At 46.4% G+C, this 21188-nt stretch overlaps 1 protein-coding gene across 1 annotated transcript in view; it reads right to left on the reverse strand.

Annotated features, from left to right (window-relative positions):
- Positions 1 to 21188, reverse strand: part of LOC140125883 (solute carrier organic anion transporter family member 1C1-like) — a 65707-nt gene that overhangs the window by 9952 nt on the left and 34567 nt on the right. The window contains exons 7-14 of the mRNA XM_072144764.1: positions 21082 to 21180; positions 20747 to 20953; positions 16726 to 16890; positions 12435 to 12630; positions 12192 to 12357; positions 7260 to 7444; positions 6593 to 6657; positions 6392 to 6509 (exon numbers count right to left, since the gene is read on the reverse strand). Of these exons, the coding sequence (XP_072000865.1) occupies positions 6392 to 6509; positions 6593 to 6657; positions 7260 to 7444; positions 12192 to 12357; positions 12435 to 12630; positions 16726 to 16890; positions 20747 to 20953; positions 21082 to 21180 (1201 nt within the window). The remainder of the gene's footprint in view (positions 1 to 6391; positions 6510 to 6592; positions 6658 to 7259; positions 7445 to 12191; positions 12358 to 12434; positions 12631 to 16725; positions 16891 to 20746; positions 20954 to 21081; positions 21181 to 21188) is intronic.

The raw sequence follows: 21188 nt of genomic DNA on the forward strand, positions 1-21188 counted from the left end.
TCTAATGATATTTCTATTTCTCTTGACAAAGTTACAGGAAAAAGAAGCAGCTAAATGATCAAATGATATAATAATAATTATTGTGACTCTAATTGCATGAAAGGTCTAACCAATAGAAGTTATTAACTAATTCATAACTTCATAACTAATATCTTGTGCACGTATGAAATTAAACAATGTGTCACTTGTATCTCATAAGAAGATGCTGCATGAAATTTATGCTTAGCATGAATAGTCGGGTCAGCTGATGACGACATGTGGTGACATTAATACCGTGGTCTTATACATAACTCTGTCAGTCTATGTATATATAAATATATCACTCTGTCAGTCTATGTATGTATATATATCTCTGTACGTGGAAAATGTTGGTTCATGTAACATGAGATCTGCAGTGCTGTGATGTCTCTTGTGTAAGTTCAGCATAGAACTTCAAGGCAAATAAGAAGAAATAATGTTATATGTTATATGTGATCCACAATGAAGTACTTCACATCTAAAGTTCACTCATGGTTAAATGCGCATCAGTTAATCAGAAATTACATATGCATTCATTAATGAACAATGAATGAGGCCACATACATCCAGTATGTATGAGGAGTGTGTGGAGAGGCTGAGTGATGGTGGCAGCTGCAGTGAATGATGAATGGAGGGAGTGTGATGTTATAACTGAAGAAGAAAAAATTCACATGGAAAAAAACATATCTGAATCCGGCTTTCCAGAACAACCACATTTGTTTATGCATCTATCTAAGGATTTACATTTTGGGGATTCAACATTTATTTTTATATTATAAATTGTTCTTTTTAAGACTTGTAAGAATGTGCACACACAAGACAAGACATTTTTAGACATACCGACAGAATTTACTTAAAAGGAACTTATGTCATATATTTTTTATTTTTTGGGTTCATTTGACAAAGATATTTAATGACCAATCATCATGACTATTACAAGGACGTCTACCTATAACAATTTAATAGGATTCCAATTCAAAGGTCTATAGTATAACACATGGAGTGAGGTCTCTGACTGACTTACAGGGATATTTCATACTCAGAACAACTCAAGGTTTATTGTTACACAGAAATAAATAAATGACACATGTCTCGGGTTCTCCATACTGAATACAGTATAAAGGGATAGATGAGAATGTGGAATAAAATAAAGTGGATATAACACTTCAATTAGGGAACAACACACTGAATAAAGATCTGAAGACTTTGGTTTCATTATAAAACAGAACCTTGTACTTACTAGAATAAATACATTACATCAATGTTTTATTGAATAAATATTTAGGTAATAATCATATACAATATGATATATTCTAAGGTATCTGTGAAATAAATGTCTCTTATTCTTAAGTTTAATGAATAATCCACAAGTTCCAAAAAAATTGGATGAAATTTAATATTTCCTAAACTTTTTTCAATTGCAATGTGATATCTGGTTATTTATTGATATATGATTAATTAATATAATATTAATAATGATATCTGATAATATAAAGCAATATTAATGACATTCAGTTACATTAATATTATAGACATAATGAATGATATGGTTCACTGTGATCGCTATAAATTAGGAATTATCACCAATTTTGGTGTAGATTTAGGGAAGAAGATATCGTCTTCAATCAAGTCTCCAAACCAATGGAAAAAGACTTTGTTATAGATCAGAGACTGATATCTACAATTCCAGGTGTGATGAGCTTCATAAGGTAAAGAGTTGATGTGCAGATGTAACAACGAGCAGGTGATGATGTTACCACCTGATGGACGGATCTCATGGACTGTGCTATTACCTGATGATTACACCTGATGGACGTATCTCATGGACTGTGCTATTACCTGATGATGTTACACCTGATGGACGGATCTCATGGACTGTGCTATCGATGAATGATTACAGCTAATATTGGACTTGTGATACATCCAGATGACAATTATTGGACTGAGTTATGATCAGGATTGTTTTTGTCAAAGCTGCCGAAAGAAATTCTATTGACAAAGCTTGTGAGGAAAGGGTTACTGAAAGCTGATTATTGATATAACCCTATGGACTGTTATACTCTGACTACAGATACAGTCTCCTCAGACGCACGGATGACGTCTTTAGCAGCGACTCAGGTGATGGTTTTCAAGGTTTTCAACCCAAGAAAGTCTAAGGTGATCCTCTGCCTAGGATGTGGTGACGGGGAACAAATCTACTTGTCTACCTTAGAGGGCGCTGTCTCGCTTTAACCATCCCCATACTTGCTTGCTTCAGAAGGAATCAATGCTAATGTTAACCCTTGCGATGCTATCACAGCTGTTCCAGTGACAAGTGCACAGATGACTTCCCAGGAGAAGAAGAATTTACTTCGAGTCAAGTCAGTTCCAAGGAGATAACACAGATATCAGGAGTGACACATGTTCATCACAAGGACTTTACTTTTACATCTATAACTTCCTAAGACTTTTGTGTTACATACTGAAAGAAAATAACAATCCAGGAAATGTAATGAAAGGTTCTGCACATAATAATCTATCAACAGTAACGATAAGGAGTCTACATACTAAAGACTGTGTAACCAATCCTTCTACTGGATGAGGACCAGGAGAAGATGACAAGAAGAAGCTTCATCTAGTTTAGACTTAGTATATAGTCCATCAACTTATTTCTTTTTGATCACAGTATATCATAACATTTATTCCTATAGTAATGTGATAATGCTGATTGAATTTTATATCAGAAAAATGTATTTATTATGGACATTTCTCAACAAGAAGAAAGAAGATCATCTGATGATTTATGATTGAATATTGTAAATGTATTTTGAGGGATCGAACAAATGTAGCTCACCCTCAAGAGGGGGAAATGTTAAAAAGTATATATCACAATATTCACTTGTAGACTATAAAGTGTTAAACTGATACACGAGCTGTACACGAGCTGTACACGAGCTGTGACATATAGTGTATGGGATGAGCTACTGTACATTACATAAAGCCTAAATATATATGAATACCATATATAGGGACACAGAACGTCCAACACTACAAGACACACCTCTACTAGGACCATATATATATATGACACACAGAGAGTGTCATGGCGGCTGATACCGAGAGGCTGTTACATCGGGGCTGATACATCAAGGCTACAACAGCTGGACAACGCTCACAACTGAAACTACTGCTCTCACATCTCGAACGACACATGGAGAAGAAAAGACAACAAGTGTAATGTATGACAATATATGAAGAGCCACGGGAAGAGATGGAACCTCCCGGCCATTACAGAACATATCCTCACTGATACACTGACTGACATGGACACGTGACTGATAATCTGCGCAAGTATCTTGTATCCTGTATTCTGCAACCTGGATGATGCCAATAAAGGAGACTTTTTATAAGTATCATCGAGTCCTTCTGGTGTCACCGAGTGACGTATTTTGGGAATAATCACTTTGACACCAAGTGTAGTTATTTGTATCAAATTACATTTAACAATACACAGAACAATAGACAATATCTATTATTAGATCTTTACAAGTAGCCTATAGACAGGGGCTTGGATTGGCGAAAGCTCGCCTGGCAGCGGAGCGCCAGCTCCATCTCAAGATCCAACTAACATAGTTTTAACTGCAGCACCTTTAATCTACTACTAGTTCACTGCCTCCATACATGGTCCCCTTATCAAACGAGCTGTGCCAGGCAGAATTTTCAGGTGTTTCACCAGATACATAGTGGAACTCGGCCCATCTGTCGCCGCCATGCTGGAGACCTGAAGTTGCAATCATAGCAGCGCAATATGAATGCCCCATACTGTCGCTCTTAATCATGGAACCATTTCCGTAAAAACAATTAAAAATAGAACCACTATGCTATTCCATTATTCCTAGGTGAAATATTCAAACGACCCGGCCTGCTTTGAAAATTATAATTTTTACAAAGTAAACGCTTCTGGCCCCCAGGCCCATTTTGGGTGGGGAGGAGCCGAGAGACAGGGGCTTGGACAGGCGAAAGCTCGCCTGGCGGTGGACCGCCAGCTCCATCCCAAGATTAGGCAGCCTCAGAGGCATCCATGCATGCTGCCCCTGCTGTTTTCTGTCCATTTTGCCTCCTCGATCCTCCACAGTGTCCACCAATGTCTCATTTCAACTCTCTATACCCCAGACGCTGGAGCACGAGAGGATATGCAGCACATCATCCCCTTATCAAACGAGCTGTGTCAGGCAGAATTTTCAGGTGTTTCACCAGATACATAGTGGAACTCGGCCCATCTGTCGCCGCCATGCTGGAGACCTGAAGTTGCAATCATAGCAGCGCAATATGAATGCCCCATACTGTCGCTCTTAATCATGGACGTCGTCTCCATGGCTGCCTCCACATGTCGTCCCCTTATCAAAAGAGCTGTGTCAGGCTCATTTTTCGGGTGTTTCACCAGATACGTTATGGAACTTGGTCACTATGTCGCCACCATGCTGTGTTATCGACTAAATATACCGTCAACCTTTTGTTCACATAGGAAATCATTTCACCTCCTTTGGTGAAGCCTGAGTCCATTTAGGGTATGTCGCCATGCCACTCTCTAGCCTGCCGCTGCTGCCGCTGCCTCTGCATGCCGTCCCCTATAGTGTCAGGGTCAATTATTGGATGTTTTAGATGCTATCTAGCCTCATTCTGTCACTCTGTCATGGCCATGCTGTTGCCCATAATTTTGGCATAATGGTGCGATTAAGCAGCCTCAGAGGCATCCATGCATGCTGCCCCTGCTGTTTCCTGTCCATTTCCGTGGTGTTTCCATCCTTTTCTGAGGTTCCCAGGTGTTTGGCCAAGCTTCCCTGTGCAGAGCCTTGGTCCCCTTGAAAAATGCTTGAGTCTCCCATTGACTTCAATGGGGCTCGTTATTCGAGACGAGCACTCGAGCATCGGGAAAAGTTTGTCTCGAATAACGAGTACCCGAGCATTTTAGTGCTCGCTCATCTCTAGTTAATATATTAAAAATAGAACTTTAACCTAATTTTCCACCCAGCAAGAAGACATTTATATAAGTTACACATTTGTGTTACGGATAATTTATTAAAGGGCCCAAACAGTTGGTTCACATAAGGGGCTATGTTTCCCTCCAGTCTAGAGTAATGACCATGTTGGATGCCTGTTGGAAGACTTCAGGACCCTGTCTCCTGGTGTCTTAGGACACTAAGCTTCTTCATATCGAGTAAAGCAAATGTAGCAGTGCACCGACCATGCCCACATCCTGGCCACCGAGTCATGAGTAAGAAGAGCTAAGGAATTGGGAGATACCCTCTGGTGAGTGCTGCTCTTTTGCTTGATGTATTTGCACAATATTGGGTTGGGATGGTCACGTATAACTAACAGTATATAAGAGAAGAGGCAGATGATAAATGGCAAGAAACCAGCGACCTGAAAAGTTGATGATAAGAGAAGGACAGTGGAACGGGCAGAACTGCTGAGCACCCAGGAGGACAATACAAGTCAGGATCATCCTTCTGGACCATGGATGAAGTTCCTCTCATACCGGGCCTGCATGTGTGGAAGAGCAGTATAATCATCCCCCTGCCACCATATTGTGCAAGAGAGAGAAATGAGTAAGGTGGTGAGACATTGACTACCCGACTAGAGGAATGAGCAGCACACACAACACACAGACTTTAGGCTATTGGTGAGGCAGGCGTTTGGTGGTGCCTCTTTTTAAGGTACAGAGGGGAATGGCCAATCTACGAGGAGGCACAGACTTGGTGGCTGTAAAATCAGAAGCAATGACAGGACAGCAGGATGGTAGTTGGCCAGTGACCGCCCAGTTGGCCAAGATCCAGGGACTTGGATGGTCCTTCCAACCACCACAAGTCATGTTATATATGAAGAATAGGAATGAGGATCGGTCAGTTGGCTGAAGGACAGATATCAGAGGGGGAGGAGCACAGGGGTCTCTCCCGGGGTCCTTCTCCTTGTGATATGTGTGTAGGAGAAGAGTTTGGTTGGGAAGGTCTTTGTGGCTGATAACACTACAAACCCATCAGTTGGTTTGCGTAACTGGTTGTTGCGTCCCACATCTTCTCCTAGGACTTATGATCTTGGGTTGATCTTGGGTTGGGGGTCATTAAATCTAAGACTGTTCCTATATTTCAGAGGCATCATTTGCCCCTTTCCCACAATCTTTGGGGTGCATCAGTCTATTGGCCTCGTTCCCTTTCTTCGCTGGATACTTCTTCTTCACCATAGATATAAAGCAGAGGAAGAAGATGAAGGACGAGGCCCAGAGCCCATTGATGAGTCCCTGGAAGGTGTTCCTGCAGGAGAGGAAGGAGGGACATGATCCATTGTGTCACAGCCCCGGCTGAGCCTGATTTTGGTGAGCTTTATGCCTCGTTACCTGTAGGAGTGGTTGTCATACATGCGACAAGCCCCCCGCCCTCCGCATGGTGTGGTCCCCCACTTCAGGCAGGTTCTATCGATGAGAGCCCCAAAGTAAATAGGAGATGGGATTCCGGCTGTAGAAGAAGAGGACACAGGATTAGATGACACTAGGACTTCCTGCAAGGCGACACACGTTACCACCAAGATGTCCACTCACCTAATGTCCTGATGAGTAACATGTAGACCCCAACCCCCAGGGATTTCAGCTCTGAAGGGAGGCACCTGCAGAGGTATAAAGAGGCAACGACAATCATCCATCACAGCTACACAAAGGACGACCTACAGATCAGCAGGTATTAGCCTCCAACTACCACTGCAAGCTCCCCGGGATGTCTAGACAGATAGTACTGCCTCCTAGTATCTCCCTGTATATACAGATAGTGCTGCCTCCTAGTATCTCCCAGTATATACAGATAGTACTGCTCCCTAGTATCTCCCTGTATATACAGATAGTACTGCTCCCTAGTATATCCCTGTATATACAGATAGTACTTCTCCCTAGTATCTCCCTGTATATACAGATAGTACTGCTCCCTAGTATATCCCTGTATATACAGATAGTACTTCTCCCTAGTATCTCCCTGTATATACAGATAGTACTGCTCCCTGGTATATCCCTATATATAATGCACATGTATATACAGATAGTACTGCCTCCTAGTATCTCCCTGTATATACAGATAGTACTGCCTCCTAGTATCTCCCTGTATATACAGATAGTACTGTTCCCTGGTTTCTCCCTGTATATACAGATAGTTCTGCTCCCTTAACTAAATTAATATAGATGAAGTTGGAAGAAAAGTCTGAAACCTGCGAGAACTCACCACAGGAGTATGACATAGGCCGGAGTAATTCCGCCGGAATATGTAAAAATAATAATTCCTTGAACAACGACGTAGATTATAAACATTGTGTCACAACTTTCACTGCGAGGACACGAGCCGAGGACCACGGAGGAATTTACTGAAGGGACACCCATGGACTCAATGCAGGAGCAGCTCTGATAAACCTGTAATAACCCAGAGACATCACTGATTATAATGTACAAGACACTGATTATTACACAACTCACTGATTATTGTAGCAGGATAGAAGAGCAGGGAGAGGGGAGAGACAGTACAGAGAAGTATCCTGTGTAGCAGTATAGAAAAGCAGGGAGAGGAGAGACAGTACAGAGAAGTGTCCCATGTAGCAGGATAGAAGAGCAGGGAGAGGGGGAGACAGTACAGAGAAGTGTCCTGTGTAGCAGGATAGAAGAGCAGGGAGAGGGGAGAGACAGTACAGAGAAGTGTCCTGTGTAGCAGGATAGAATAGCAGGGGAAGTGGGAGAGACAGTACAGAGAAGTGTCCTGTGTAGCAGGATAGAAGAGCAGGGAGAGGGGGAGAGACAGTACAGAGAAGTGTCCTGTGTAGCAGGATAGAAGAGCAGGGAGAGGGGGAGAGACAGTACAGAGAAGTGTCCCATGAAGCAGGATAGAATAGCAGGGGAAGTGGGAGAGACAGTACAGAGAAGTGTCCTGTGTAGCAGGATAGAAGAGCAGGGAGAGGTGGAGAGACAGTACAGAGAAGTGTCCCGTGTATCAGGATAGAAGAGCAGGGGGAGGGGAGAGACAGTACAGAGAAGTGTCCCTGTGTAGCAGTATAGAAGAGCAGGGAGAAGGGAGAGAAAGTACAGAGAAGTGTCCCCAAGTAGCAGGATAGAAGAGCAGGGGAAGAGGGGGAGAGACACTACAGAGAAGTGTCCCCGTTTATCAGGATAGAAGAGCAGGTAGAGAAGGAGAGACAGTACAGAGAAATGTCACCATGTATCAGGATCCAAGAGCAGGGAGAGTGGGAGAGATAGTACAGAGAAGAGTCCCAATGTCGCAGGATAGAAGCGCAGGAAAAGGGGGAGAGAAAGCCTAGAGAAGTTTCCCCATGTATCAGGATAGATGAGCAGGGAGAAAGGGAAAAACAGTACAGAGAAGTGTCCCTGTGTAGTAGGATAGAAGAGCAGGGAGGGGGAGAGACAGTACAGAGAAGTGTCCCCATGTAGCAGGATAGAAGAGCAGGGAGAGAGAGAGAAGGATGGTATAGAGACGTGTCCTGTGTATCAGGATAGAAAAGCAGGGATATGGAGGAGAGACCTACAGAGAATTGTCCTCGTGTAGAAGTTTAGAAAAGTAGGGAGAGGGAGACAAACCATACAGAGAAATGTCCTGTGTAGAAGAATAGAAAAGTAGGGAGAGGTGGAGAGACAGTACAGAGAAGTGTCCTCGTGTATCAGGAATAAAGAGCAGGGAGAGGGGAGAGATAGTTCAGAAATGTGTCCCACGTAGAAGAATAGAAGAGCTTCGAGATGGGGGAGAGAAAGTACAGAAAGTGTCTCCATGTAGCAGGATAGATGAGCAGGGAGAGGGGGAGAGATAGTACAGAGAAGTGTCCTGTATAGCAGGATAGAAGAGCAGGGAGAGGGGGAGAGACATTACAGAGAAGTTCCCGATGTATCAGGATAGAAGAGCAGGGAGAGGGGGAGAACCATTACTGAGAAATGTCCCTGTGCATCAGGATGGAAGAGCAGGGAGAGTGGGAGATATAGTACAGAGAAGTGTCCCCATGTCACAGGATAGAAGAGCAGGAAAAGGGGGAGAGAAAGCACAGAGAAGTTTCCCCATGTATCCGGATAGATGAGCAGGGAGAAAGGGGAAAACAGTACAGAGAAGTGTCCCTGTGTAGTAGAATAGAAGAGTAGGAAGATAGCAGAGAGACAGTGCAGAGAAGTGTCCTTGTGTTTCAGGATAGAAGAGCATGGAGAGGGAAAGACAGTACAGAAAAGTGTCCTGTGGATCAAGATAGAAAAGCAGGGAGAGGGGGAGAGACCGTACAGAGAAGTGTCCCATGTAGAGGAATAGAAGAGCAGGGAGATGGGGGAGAGACAGTACAGAGAAGTATCCTCGTGTAGCAGGATAGAGGAGCAGGGAGAGGGAAAGACAGTACAGAGAAGTGTCCCCGTGTATCAGGAAAATAGAGCAGGGAGAGAAGAGAGACAGTACAGAAAAGTGTCCCACGTAGAAGAATAGAAGATCATCGAGATGGGGGAGAGAAAGTACAGAGAAGTGTCCCCATGTATCAGGATAGAGGAGCAGGGAGAAGGGGAGAGACAGTACAGAGAAGTGTCCCGTGTATCCGGATGGAAGAGCACGCAGGTAGAGAAGGAGAACCAGTACAGAGAAATGTCCCAGTGTATCAGCATGAAAGAGCAGGGAGAGTGGGAGAGATAGTACTGAGAAGTCTCCCCATGTCGCAGGATAGAAGAGCAGGAAAAGGGGGAGAGAAAACACAGAGAAGTTTCCCCGTGTATCAGGATAGATGAGCAGGGAGAAAGGGGAAAACAGTACAGAGAAGTGTCCTGTGTAGAAGGATAGAAGAGCAGGGAGAAGGAAAGACAGTACAGAGAAGTGTCCCATGTAGCAGGATAGAAGAACAGGGAGAGGGGGAAAAACATTACAGAGAAGTGTCCCATGCAGAAGAATAGACGAGCATGGAGATGGGGGAGAGACAGTACAGAGAAGTGTCCTGTGTAGCAGGATAGAAGAGCAGGTAGAGAAGGAGAGACAGTACAGAGAAATGTCCCTATGTATCAGGATAGAAGAGCCATGAGAGGGGGAGAGACAGTACAGAGAAGTGTCCCGTATAGCAGGATAGAAGAACAAATAGAGAAGGAGAGACAGTACAGAGAAATTTCCCTGTTTATCAGGATAGAAGAGCAGGGAGAGTGGGAGAGACAGTACAGGGAATGGTCCCGTGAAGAAGAATAGAAGAGCAGGAAGAGACAGTTTAGAGAAGTAGCATGATAAAAGATAAAAGAGAGAGAGAGGAACAGTACAGAGAAGTGTCCCCGTGTATTAGGGTAGAAGAGCAGGGAGAGGGGGAGAAACTGTACAGAGAAATGTCCTGTGTAGAATAATAGAAAAGTAGGGAGAGTGGGAGAGACAGTACAGAGAAGTGTCCTATTTAGAACAATAGAAGAGCAGGGAGATGGGGGAGAGACAGTACAGAGAAGTGTCCCCGTGTATCAGGATAGAAGAGCAGGGAGAGGGGGAGAAACAGTGCAGAGAAATGTCCTGTGTAGAATAATAGAAAAGTAGGGAGAGTGGGAGAGACAGTACAGAGAAGTGTCCTATTTAGAACAATAGAAGAGCAGGGAGATGGGGGAGAGACAGTACAGAGAAGCGTCCTCGTGTATCAGGATAGAAGAGCAGGGAGAGGGGGAGAAACAGTTCAGAGAAGTGTCCTGTGTAGAAGAATAGAAAAGTAGGGAGATAGAGGAGAGAAAGTACAGATAAGTGTCCTTGTGCAGCAGAAGAGAATACCAGGGAGAGGGAGAGACCGTACTGAGAAGTGTCCTCGTGTAGCAGAATAGAAGAGCAGGGAGAGGGAAAGACAGTACAGAGAAGTGTCCACGTGTATGAGGATAGAAGAGCGGGAGAGACAGTACAGTGAAGTGTCCTGTGCAGGAGGATAGAAGAGCAGGGAGATGGGAAGAAACAGTACAGAGAAGTGTCCTTGTGTAACAGGATAGAAGAGCAGGGAGAGGGAAAGAGACAGTACAGAGAAGTCGCCCGTGTATCAAGATAGAAGAGCAGGGAGAAGGGGAGAAACAGTACAGAGAAGTTTCTGTTGTAGAACAATAGAGGAGCAGTGGTAGGGAGAAAGACAGTACAGAGAAGTGTCCCATTTAGCAGAAAACAAGATCAGGGAGATGCGAAAAGACAGTAAAGAGGAGTTTCTCGTGTAGCAGGATAGAAGCGCAAGGAGAGAAAATACAGAGAATTATATTGTGTAGCTTGATAGAAGAGCAGGGAAATTGAAGGCAGGCAGTACATAGAAGTGTCCTTCTGTAGCAGAAAAGATGAACAGGGGGAGGGGGAGACACAGTACAGAGATGTGTCCCTGTTTAGCAGGATATAAGGGCACTAAGAGGGGAGAGACAGTATAGAGAAGTGCCCCATGTAGAAGAATAGAAAAGCAGGAAGATGTGGGAGAGACAGTACAGAGAAGTGTCGTCATGTAGCTGGATAAAAAAGCAGGGAGAGGGGGAAAAATAGTACAGAGAAGTGTCCTGTGTAGAGGAATAGAAGAGCAGAAAGATGGGGGAGAGACAGTACAGAGAAGTGTCCCGTGTATCAGGAAAGAAGAAAAGGGGGAGAAACAGTACAGAGAAGTTTCCCCGTGTAGAAGAATAGAAGAGCACGGAGATGGGGGAGAGCCAGTACTGAGCAGTGTCATCATTTAGCAGGATAGAAGAGCATGGAGAGGGGGAGACAGTTCAGAGAGATTTCTCTGTGTATCAGGATAGAAGAGCAGGGAGAGGGGGAGAAACGGTACAGAGAAGTGTCCCATGTAGAAGAATAGAAGAGCAGGGAGATGGGGGAGAGACAGTACAGAGAAGTTTCCCGTGTATCAGGAAAGAAGAAAAGGGAGAGGGGGAGAAACAGTACATAGAAGTTTCCCAGTGTAGAAGAATAGAAGAGCGAGGAGAGGGGGAGAGACAGTACAGAGAAGTTTCCCCCGTGTAGAAGAATAGAAGAGCAGGGAGAGGGGGAGAGCCAGTACTGAAAAGTGTCATTATTTAGCAGGATAGATGAGCATGGAGAGGGGGAGAGACAGTACAGAGAAGTGTCCCCGTGTTGCAGGATAGAAGAGCAGGGCGAGGGGGATAGACAGTACAGAGAAGTGTCCCATTATTTTTTATCTGTTCTCCCCCTCGCACTCACTATGTGCTTTCCGGATCCTTTGGAGGACTTGCAGCCGGCCAGACACGCGGACACGTAGGTGATGTTATTGGCTCCGCACACGGGATCCCACTGCTGGGAGGAGCAGCTGCAGTCGTCGTTACAGGAGGAGAGGAGCTGCTGCTTTCCCCACGTCTCCACTTTGCTCCTGTGATAGAATATTACAGCTCAGTGACCCCTCATTATCTGCCCCTCCCCCATGTATATAATAACCCCAGGACTCACCCGTTATAAGACACTGTGATCCCCGCCACATCACCGTTCTCACAGCCCAACATGAAGACGGGCAGAGACATGATGAAGGCCACAAAGGAGGAAACGAAGACCAACTGAGAGGCCGATAGCAGCCCCATCTTGTACCTCTTCACCAGGAGACCCCCCAGCAACATCCCCAGAGCAGATGCCGGGAGTGACGAAGCTCCTGCACATAGTATCATTAGTGCTTAAAGGGGTTGTCCTCTCCTTTAACATTCTAGTATCCCTGAAATGTAATTTCCACACCATTTAAAGCTCATTAAAGCCCTATTTACCACTAGGATGAAGGTTTGTAAAATAAGCACTGAGATGCTGGTGGGTGCTCCCTGTGGCAGGACACGCTCTTCTTTTATCCTCTAATGCCCTTGTTTTTCCACAAAAAAGGCTTTAAAAATAATGTAAATGAGGCCGAGGGGCTCTGGGCTCAATTAAACCTGTGGAGTCTTGAGCCCCTTAGGATTATTTGCATAACTTTTAAAGCCTTTTTGGAAAAACAGAGTCCAAACCCTGTACATATATTTAGGGTCTGGTCTCGGATCTGAAACACTTTAGTGGTCTGGTCAGAGGTTGTATTAGTTTACTGGCTTAATCTAGGATATCCATGAGTTTATTATCAGGCCTAGGGATTTAGTTATTTCAGAGATACAGTCAGGGGTTGGATTGGGTTTCCAAATCTTTGCCTGGGGTCTGAATGGTCATTGGGTCTAGTCTTGGGCTCTGATGGGTTTACAAGTCTTGTCTGGAGATTTAATGACTGTAGAGGTCATTTGTGAGGTCTAAATGAGTTTATGGGTCTGGTCTGAGGTCTGATTGATTTTAGGGTTCTGGTCTGAGGACTGGATGAGTTTGAAGGTCTGGTCTGAGGACTGGATGAGTTTGAAGGTCTGGTCTGAGGACTGGATGAGTTTTAAGGTCTGGTCTGAGGACTGGATGAGTTTGATGGTCTGGTCTGAGGACTGGATGAGTTTGAAGGTCTGGTCTGAGGACTGGATGAGTTTGAAGGTCTGGTCTGAGGACTGGATGAGTTTGAAGGTCTGGTCTGATTTCTGGATGAGTTTGAAGGTCTGGTCTGCGGACTGGATGAGTTTGAAGGTCTGGTCTGAGGACTGGATGAGCTTGAAGGTCTGGTCTGAGGACTGGATGAGTTTGAAGGTCTGAGGACTGGATGAGTTTGAAGGTCTGAGGACTGGATGAGTTTGAAGGTCTGAGGACTGGATGAGTTTGAAGGTCTGAGGACTGGATGAGTTTGAAGGTTTGAGGACTGGATGAGTTTGAAGGTCTGGTCTGAGGACTGGATGAGTTTGAAGGTCTGGTCTGAGGACTGGATGAGTTTGAAAGTCTGGTCTGAGGACTGGATGAGTTTGAAGGTCTGAGGACTGGATGAGTTTGAAGGTTTGAGGACTGGATGAGTTTGAAGGTCTGGTCTGAGGACTGGATGAGTTTGAAGGTCTGGTCTGAGGACTGGATGAGTTTGAAGGTCTGGTCTGAGGACTGGATGAGTTTAAAGGTCTGGTCTGAGGACTGGATGAGTTTGAAGGTCTGAGGACTGGATGAGTTTGAAGGTCTGAGGACTGGATGAGTTTGAAGGTCTGAGGACTGGATGAGTTTGAAGGTCTGGTCTGAGGACTGGATGAGTTTGAAGGTCTGGTCTGAGGACTGGATGAGTTTGAAAGTCTGGTCTGAGGACTGGATGAGTTTGAAGGTTTGAGGACTGGATGAGTTTGAAGGTCTGGTCTGAGGACTGGATGAGTTTGAAGGTCTGGTCTGAGGACTGGATGAGTTTTAAGGTCTGGTCTGAGGACTGGATGAGTTTGATGGTCTGGTCTGAGGACTGGATGAGTTTGAAGGTCTGGTCTGAGGACTGGATGAGTTTGAAGGTCTGGTCTGAGGACTGGATGAGTTTGAAGGTCTGGTCTGATTTCTGGATGAGTTTGAAGGTCTGGTCTGCGGACTGGATGAGTTTGAAGGTCTGGTCTGAGGACTGGATGAGCTTGAAGGTCTGGTCTGAGGACTGGATGAGTTTGAAGGTCTGAGGACTGGATGAGTTTGAAGGTCTGAGGACTGGATGAGTTTGAAGGTCTGAGGACTGGATGAGTTTGAAGGTCTGAGGACTGGATGAGTTTGAAGGTTTGAGGACTGGATGAGTTTGAAGGTCTGGTCTGAGGACTGGATGAGTTTGAAGGTCTGGTCTGAGGACTGGATGAGTTTGAAAGTCTGGTCTGAGGACTGGATGAGTTTGAAGGTCTGAGGACTGGATGAGTTTGAAGGTTTGAGGACTGGATGAGTTTGAAGGTCTGGTCTGAGGACTGGATGAGTTTGAAGGTCTGGTCTGAGGACTGGATGAGTTTGAAGGTCTGGTCTGAGGACTGGATGAGTTTAAAGGTCTGGTCTGAGGACTGGATGAGTTTGAAGGTCTGAGGACTGGATGAGTTTGAAGGTCTGAGGACTGGATGAGTTTGAAGGTCTGAGGACTGGATGAGTTTGAAGGTCTGGTCTGAGGACTGGATGAGTTTGAAGGTCTGGTCTGAGGACTGGATGAGTTTGAAAGTCTGGTCTGAGGACTGGATGAGTTTGAAGGTTTGAGGACTGGATGAGTTTGAAGGTCTGGTCTGAGGACTGGATGAGTTTGAAGGTCTGGTCTGAGGACTGGATGAGTTTGAAGGTCTGGTCTGAGGACTGGATGAGTTTAAAGGTCTGGTCTGAGGACTGGATGAGTTTAAAGGTCTGGTCTGAGGACTGGATGAGTTTGAAGGTCTGGTCTGAGGACTGGATGAGTTTGAAGGTCTGGTCTGAGGACTGGATGAGTTTGAAGGTCTGGTCTGAGGACTGGATGAGCTTAAAGGTCTGGTCTGAGGACTGGATGAGTTTGACGGTCTGGTCTGAGGACTGGATGAGTTTGAAGGTTTGAGGACTGGATGAGTTTGAAGGTCTGGTCTGAGGACTGGATGAGTTTGAAGGTCTGGTCTGAGGACTGGATGAGTTTGAAAGTCTGGTCTGAGGACTGGATGAGTTTGAAGGTCTGAGGACTGGATGAGTTTGAAGGTTTGAGGACTGGATGAGTTTGAAGGTCTGGTCTGAGGACTGGATGAGTTTGAAGGTCTGGTCTGAGGACTGGATGAGTTTGAAGGTCTGGTCTGAGGACTGGATGAGTTTGAAGGTCTGGTCTGAGGACTGGATGAGTTTAAAGGTCTGGTCTGAGGACTGGATGAGTTTGAAGGTCTGGTCTGAGGACTGGATGAGTTTGAAGGTCTGGTCTGAGGACTGGATGAGTTTGAAGGTCTGGTCTGAGGACTGGATGAGTTTAAAGGTCTGGTCTGAGGACTGGATGAGTTTAAAGGTCTGGTCTGAGGACTGGAGGAGTTTGAAGGTCTGGTCTGAGGACTGGATGAGTTTGACGGTCTGGTCTGAGGACTGGAGGAGTTTGAAGGTCTGGTCTGAGGACTGGATGAGTTTGAAGGTCTGGTCTGAGGACTGGATGAGTTTAAAGGTCTGGTCTGAGGACTGGATGAGTTTAAAGGTCTGGTCTGAGGACTGGAGGAGTTTGAAGGTCTGGTCTGAGGACTGGATGAGTTTGACTGTCTGGTCTGAGGACTGAATGAGTTTGAAGGTCTGGTCTGAGGACTGGAGGAGTTTGAAGGTCTGGTCTGAGGACTGGAGGAGTTTGAAGGTCTGGTCTGAGGACTGGAGGAGTTTGAAGGTCTAGTTTAGGGTTTTAATGAGTTTTGAGATTTCAATCCAGACTGAGAACTCCTGCGGTCAGATCAGACAACAATAAGGGATTAGAGGTAGGTCATGTCTCCTACAAAGTATTAAGAGGAACATGTCATAGACCAGCTCTCTAGACTTAGATGCTAGGCAACATGATCTTTTAATTGACAATACAGATGTCCTGATCCAATCTGGCTAAAGTTCTATTCCGGGGTCTTCATTTGGAAATATCATCTGGAGTCCAAGTAAATTTGGGGGCAGAGGGGAGTTCACTGAATGAAGAGGGGAGAACATGGGGGACATGAGGGGAGGTCACTGAATGAAGAGTGGGAGAACATGGAGGACATGAGGAGAGGTCACTGAATGAAGAGGGGAGAACTTGGTGGACATGAGGGGAGGTCAATGAATGAAGAGGGGAGAGCATGGGGGCATGAGGGGAGGTCACTGTCTAGTTGTAAAACGAATACAATGCCGCTATATACTGTACATATATATTTGTTATTATGATTATTAGCCAATCCTAAGGGTCATGTGACCTGCATTGACCACTCACCGGTGAGGAAGTTGGACCTGGCGACGGTCTGGCCGTACTGCTGCTCCATGTACTTGGGTTTGTAAGTTATGAATCCCACAATGGCGTTCATCTGCAGGAGGTTGGTGATCATCAATATGACGTAAAGGCGATTACCGGCCAGAGACTTCATGGCGAGGAAGAAGCCTGCGGGGGAGGGGAGAGTCATCAGGATAGCCACGCCCCCTTCCTACGATATTCTCGTTATTTCTCACCCATCTCCCCTTGCCCCCCATATGTTAAGATGGTGTATCAGTACAGACACAGAGATGAGGACTCTGAGAGGATCATCTTCCATTGGGTTGCTCCTCCATTGTGTCTCCAGCTGCAGGTCCAGGGTAATGACCGGCTGCTCTGTTCTCCAAGCAAGATCCATCTCCACCTGCCTGGGTTTTCAGCCACCAGGACCAGCACCCGGACTAGGCCAAAGGGGGGCAAGAGTAACTGGTAGCCAGTGCAGTGGAGGACTCAGGGGTGAGATGTTGCTCTCCCCCACCATGTAATCTCGGTGAAGCCGAAACGCTTTAGGCGTACATATAGGTCAAGTGAAACAGGCTGAGAGTGGTCCTTGCAGGGACAGTAGAGTGCTCTCAAAGGTGAGTCTAGCCTTGCAGGGAAAAGCTAGGCTCTGCTAAGGTTATGGGAGCCCCTGAACACTCATTACCCCCAACTCATAAGCCACGTCCATGAGTACAAAGAAGCTAGAAAAACCATCAGGAACTGCAATACACCTGTGCCAGGGCTGGTGTGGTCCAAAAGAGACAAAGGGTGGATGTCCTGGCTGAAATACAAGGAATAAAGGGCGAAAACAAGCAGCTGGAGCAGCGGAGAAATGTCATCAGAGAAAAAAGTGGCCTTTTATGGAAAAATTGGTAAATGATGAAGCTTCGGAGACATGGCTGGACGAGAAATCAAAGGCTGATAACGAGAGCAAAGGCTGATGGGGTTGCAGCCTGCGAGCCAGGTGGAGGAGGATGATGATGATGATGAGCAGCAGGACACACCTGGCGGCCTGCAGGAAGATTAGCAGGCCTCATGCAGTGGGCTCCCTGCAGGACAGCCAGCAGTAACACCTCGCTCGGGGGAGGACAGTGACACCGGCAGCCAGGGAGGGGCGCTCATGGCACAGATCCGGCTGCTCGAGTCCCCAGTGCGCATGGAGAACTTTTCTTCTGGAGTAGACTAGGCCAAAGTAGCAAGAAGCGGTAAGATACCTGCTGTTAGTGCCCCCTGAGGCCGCCGGGTCAGCTCACTGTACAAGTCCTGCCCGAGGTCTGCAGTGGACCCTGCACAAAGGAACAGGGAGATTACAGAGCCAGGTGGCGAGGTGCAGGTCTCCTTCTTGAAGTAGTGGAGATGGAGCAAGGAAAGCATCTCCACCATGTGTCGCCCGGTGGGGGGCGCTCCACTGGGACTGTGGCCTGCTCCCCAAGGGGAGGGGGGATCCTGGTGCTGGTGGCGGTTCTGATTCTCAATGTCAACTAAAGAAACAGAGTACAATAACAGATCTGGGGTTGCAGTCACCTGTAGACAGTCTCTGCAGGCCCGGAGTACCCCTGAGGGTGGCATTGGTCCTGTGGAGGTGGCTATGCCCAAAGATGCTGAGGCTGTCCTGCAGTCCATGGCTATTGTTGGTCCAGCAAGTGTAAGGGCGCATTCACACAATGCACTGCGTTTTTTGACGCATTCCAACATGGATCACACGCTGAGGTCACATTGCATTTCTATTGAATTTGCTAAACCGCAATGTTACTTTAGAATGTGTTCAGGGCTGAAGCCTCTGGAATGCATCAAAAAACGTGACGCAACGCATCATGTGAACGCACCCTGAGTGATGTTTTGGTTGGGGCATTACTCATGCAAAAACTGTAGTCTCATTATTATAAGGAAACTAGTAAAGGAGATTCCCAACGCTCAAAGACGTCCTTGAGAAGCGGATGCAGAACTCAAATAGATGATTTATTCATAAAAAATGGCAATGCGTTTCGGCTCCGATGCCTGATGAAGGCTCAGTTGCTGAGGTGAAACGTGTTGCAGTTTTTTATCAATAAATCAACTATTTGAGTATTGCTTTCACTTGCCGAGAGCCGGGAATCTCCTTTCCCTTCTGTGGGGTCACTAGTGTCCTGCGACCTTCTATCCCGCATCTGGAACGGGATTCGCTGATAGGAGGACGTCGGCTGCCATCCACATTGTTAAAACACACAGCAAGGTGAGAGTCCTACCTACTGCTAATTGCTAATTGTCTTACAATACTATAAGAGCACTGCGCTCTGTGATTATTTTCTATGTGTCTTTGTTTTCTGTCTGGAGGACATTTGCCGACCAGACTCAAAAAGCTTTTCCAGCTTGGATATTATCAGATGAAGAAAATGCAGGTGATGTTGTTGCTTTGAGTGGAGAAGCTGTTGAGTATGGGGGGGCTGTGAGTGCAGAAGCTGTTGAGTATTGGGGGGGGCTGTGAGTGGAGAAACTTGAGTATGGAGGCACTGAGAGTGGAGAAGCTGTTGAGTATCGGGGTGCTGTGAGTGGAGAAACTGTTGAGTATGGTGAGGGAGCTGTGAGTGGAGAAGCTGTTGAGTATGGTGAGGGAGCTGTGAGTGGATAAGATGTTGAGTATGGGGGGGTCTGTGAGTGGAGAAGCTGTTGAGTATGGGGGGTGCTGAGAGTGGAGAAGCTGTTGAGTATGGGGGGGCTGTGAGTGGGGAAGCTGTTGAGTATGGGGGGTGCTGAGAGTGGAGAAGCTGTTGAGTATGGGGAGGAGGCTATAAGTGGAGAACCTGTTGAGTATGGGGGGGGGCTGTGAGTGGAGAAGCTGTTGAGTATGGGGGGGCTGTGAGTGCAGAAGCTGTTGCGTATTGGGGGGGCTGTGAGTGAAGAAGCTGTTGAGTATGGGGGGTGCTGAGAGTGGAGAAGCTGCTGAGTATGGGGGGGCTGTGAGTGGAGAAGCTGTTGAGTATGGGGGGGCTGTGAGTGGAGAAGCTGTTGAGTATGGGGGGGCTGTGAGTGGAGAAGCTGTTGAGTATGGGGGGGCTGTGAGTGCAGAAGCTGTTGCGTATTGGGGGGGCTGTGAGTGAAGAAGCTGTTGAGTATGGGGGGTGCTGAGAGTGGAGAAGCTGCTGAGTATGGGGGGGCTGTGAGTGGAGAAGCTGTTGAGTATGGGGGGGCTGTGAGTGGAGAAGCTGTTGAGTATGGGGTTGCTGTGAGTGGAGAAGCTGTTGAGTATGGGGGGGGCTGTGAGTGGAGAAGCTGTTGAGTATGGGGGGGCTGTAAGTGGAGAATCTGTTGAGTATGGGGGGGGCTGTGAGTGGAGAAGCTGTTGAGTATGGTGGGGGGGGCTGTGAGTGCAGAAGCTGTTGAGTATTGGGGGGGGGGGGGCTGTGAGTGGAGAAGCTGAGGTGACCAGAGATATCACTGTGACTAGTGTGGATGTTTTGGCGGGAGGTTCTGCTGTGTTGGGATGTGTTGCTGTTAGTGAGGGGTTGGCTTTGGGTGGGGGAACTGCTGTGAGATCTGGCCCTGTTGTGCCCCCAGCAGTGGCAGCTCCTTCCAGAAGTTATGCCGGTGTCACGGTTGGAAGGGGATTTAGCATCCTCCTCGTCTTCATCAGTTTTCCTGTGAAATGTGCAGAGTAGGGAAGATTCACCAAAACTGATGAGGTTCTTCATTGATCTGGCGCCCCCTGCTCTACTCGGCAAGTGTCACCATTTTGTTGGTGCACCATTAACATAAAGCATTTGACACAATTGGTGCACGGTGCAACAGGAGGCGCCCCTCTATGTGCCGAATATTGTGGCACATCGGGCGCAGAGCAGCCACGACACAAACACTGCTGCAGTGCACGTTCTTTTCAGGGCAAAGTCAGACAGAAGTCTGGTGCAGACTGTAATAAATGTGACCCAATGTATATAATATGGAGGGGGGGATTATTGTGTTTCTATTATTTCATATTTTTGTTGTCATTGTTGTTATATTAGAAAATAGATTTACAGGATAATCTCACCTTTCACTGAAGCTTTGTTGTGGTGCTTCTCCTGTGATGTCTCCAGCTTCTGTTCCTCATGGGACGGCTGAGTCTCCTTCCTCTTAATACTCTTAGGCAGAAAGCAGAATGGGATCCCCGAAACCAATGCAAGGGCTCCAGACACCAAAAATCCGAGCCACCAGGCGCCCACCCAACGGGTGTCTTGTGGTGTAATAGTCACAGTGTCTACAGGAGAGAGACATCGAGGTCATGGGACTGGAGAATGATGGGTAAGGCAGTGGGATGTCCAGAAGCCTCTCCCTCCCCTGACGATTGTATATGACATCCTCGCCTTGTGACATTTATTTACTTACCCAGATTCACAGATCCAATATCCACATAAAGTTTTGCAAAATATGAACTGAGCATAAAGCTGAATATTGGTCCAAACATCGCCACAGTGTGCAGACAAGCTGGGGAG

The sequence above is a fragment of the Engystomops pustulosus genome, chromosome 4 (assembly GCF_040894005.1).
Source record: "Engystomops pustulosus chromosome 4, aEngPut4.maternal, whole genome shotgun sequence".
Taxonomy (NCBI): Eukaryota; Metazoa; Chordata; class Amphibia; order Anura; family Leptodactylidae; genus Engystomops; species Engystomops pustulosus.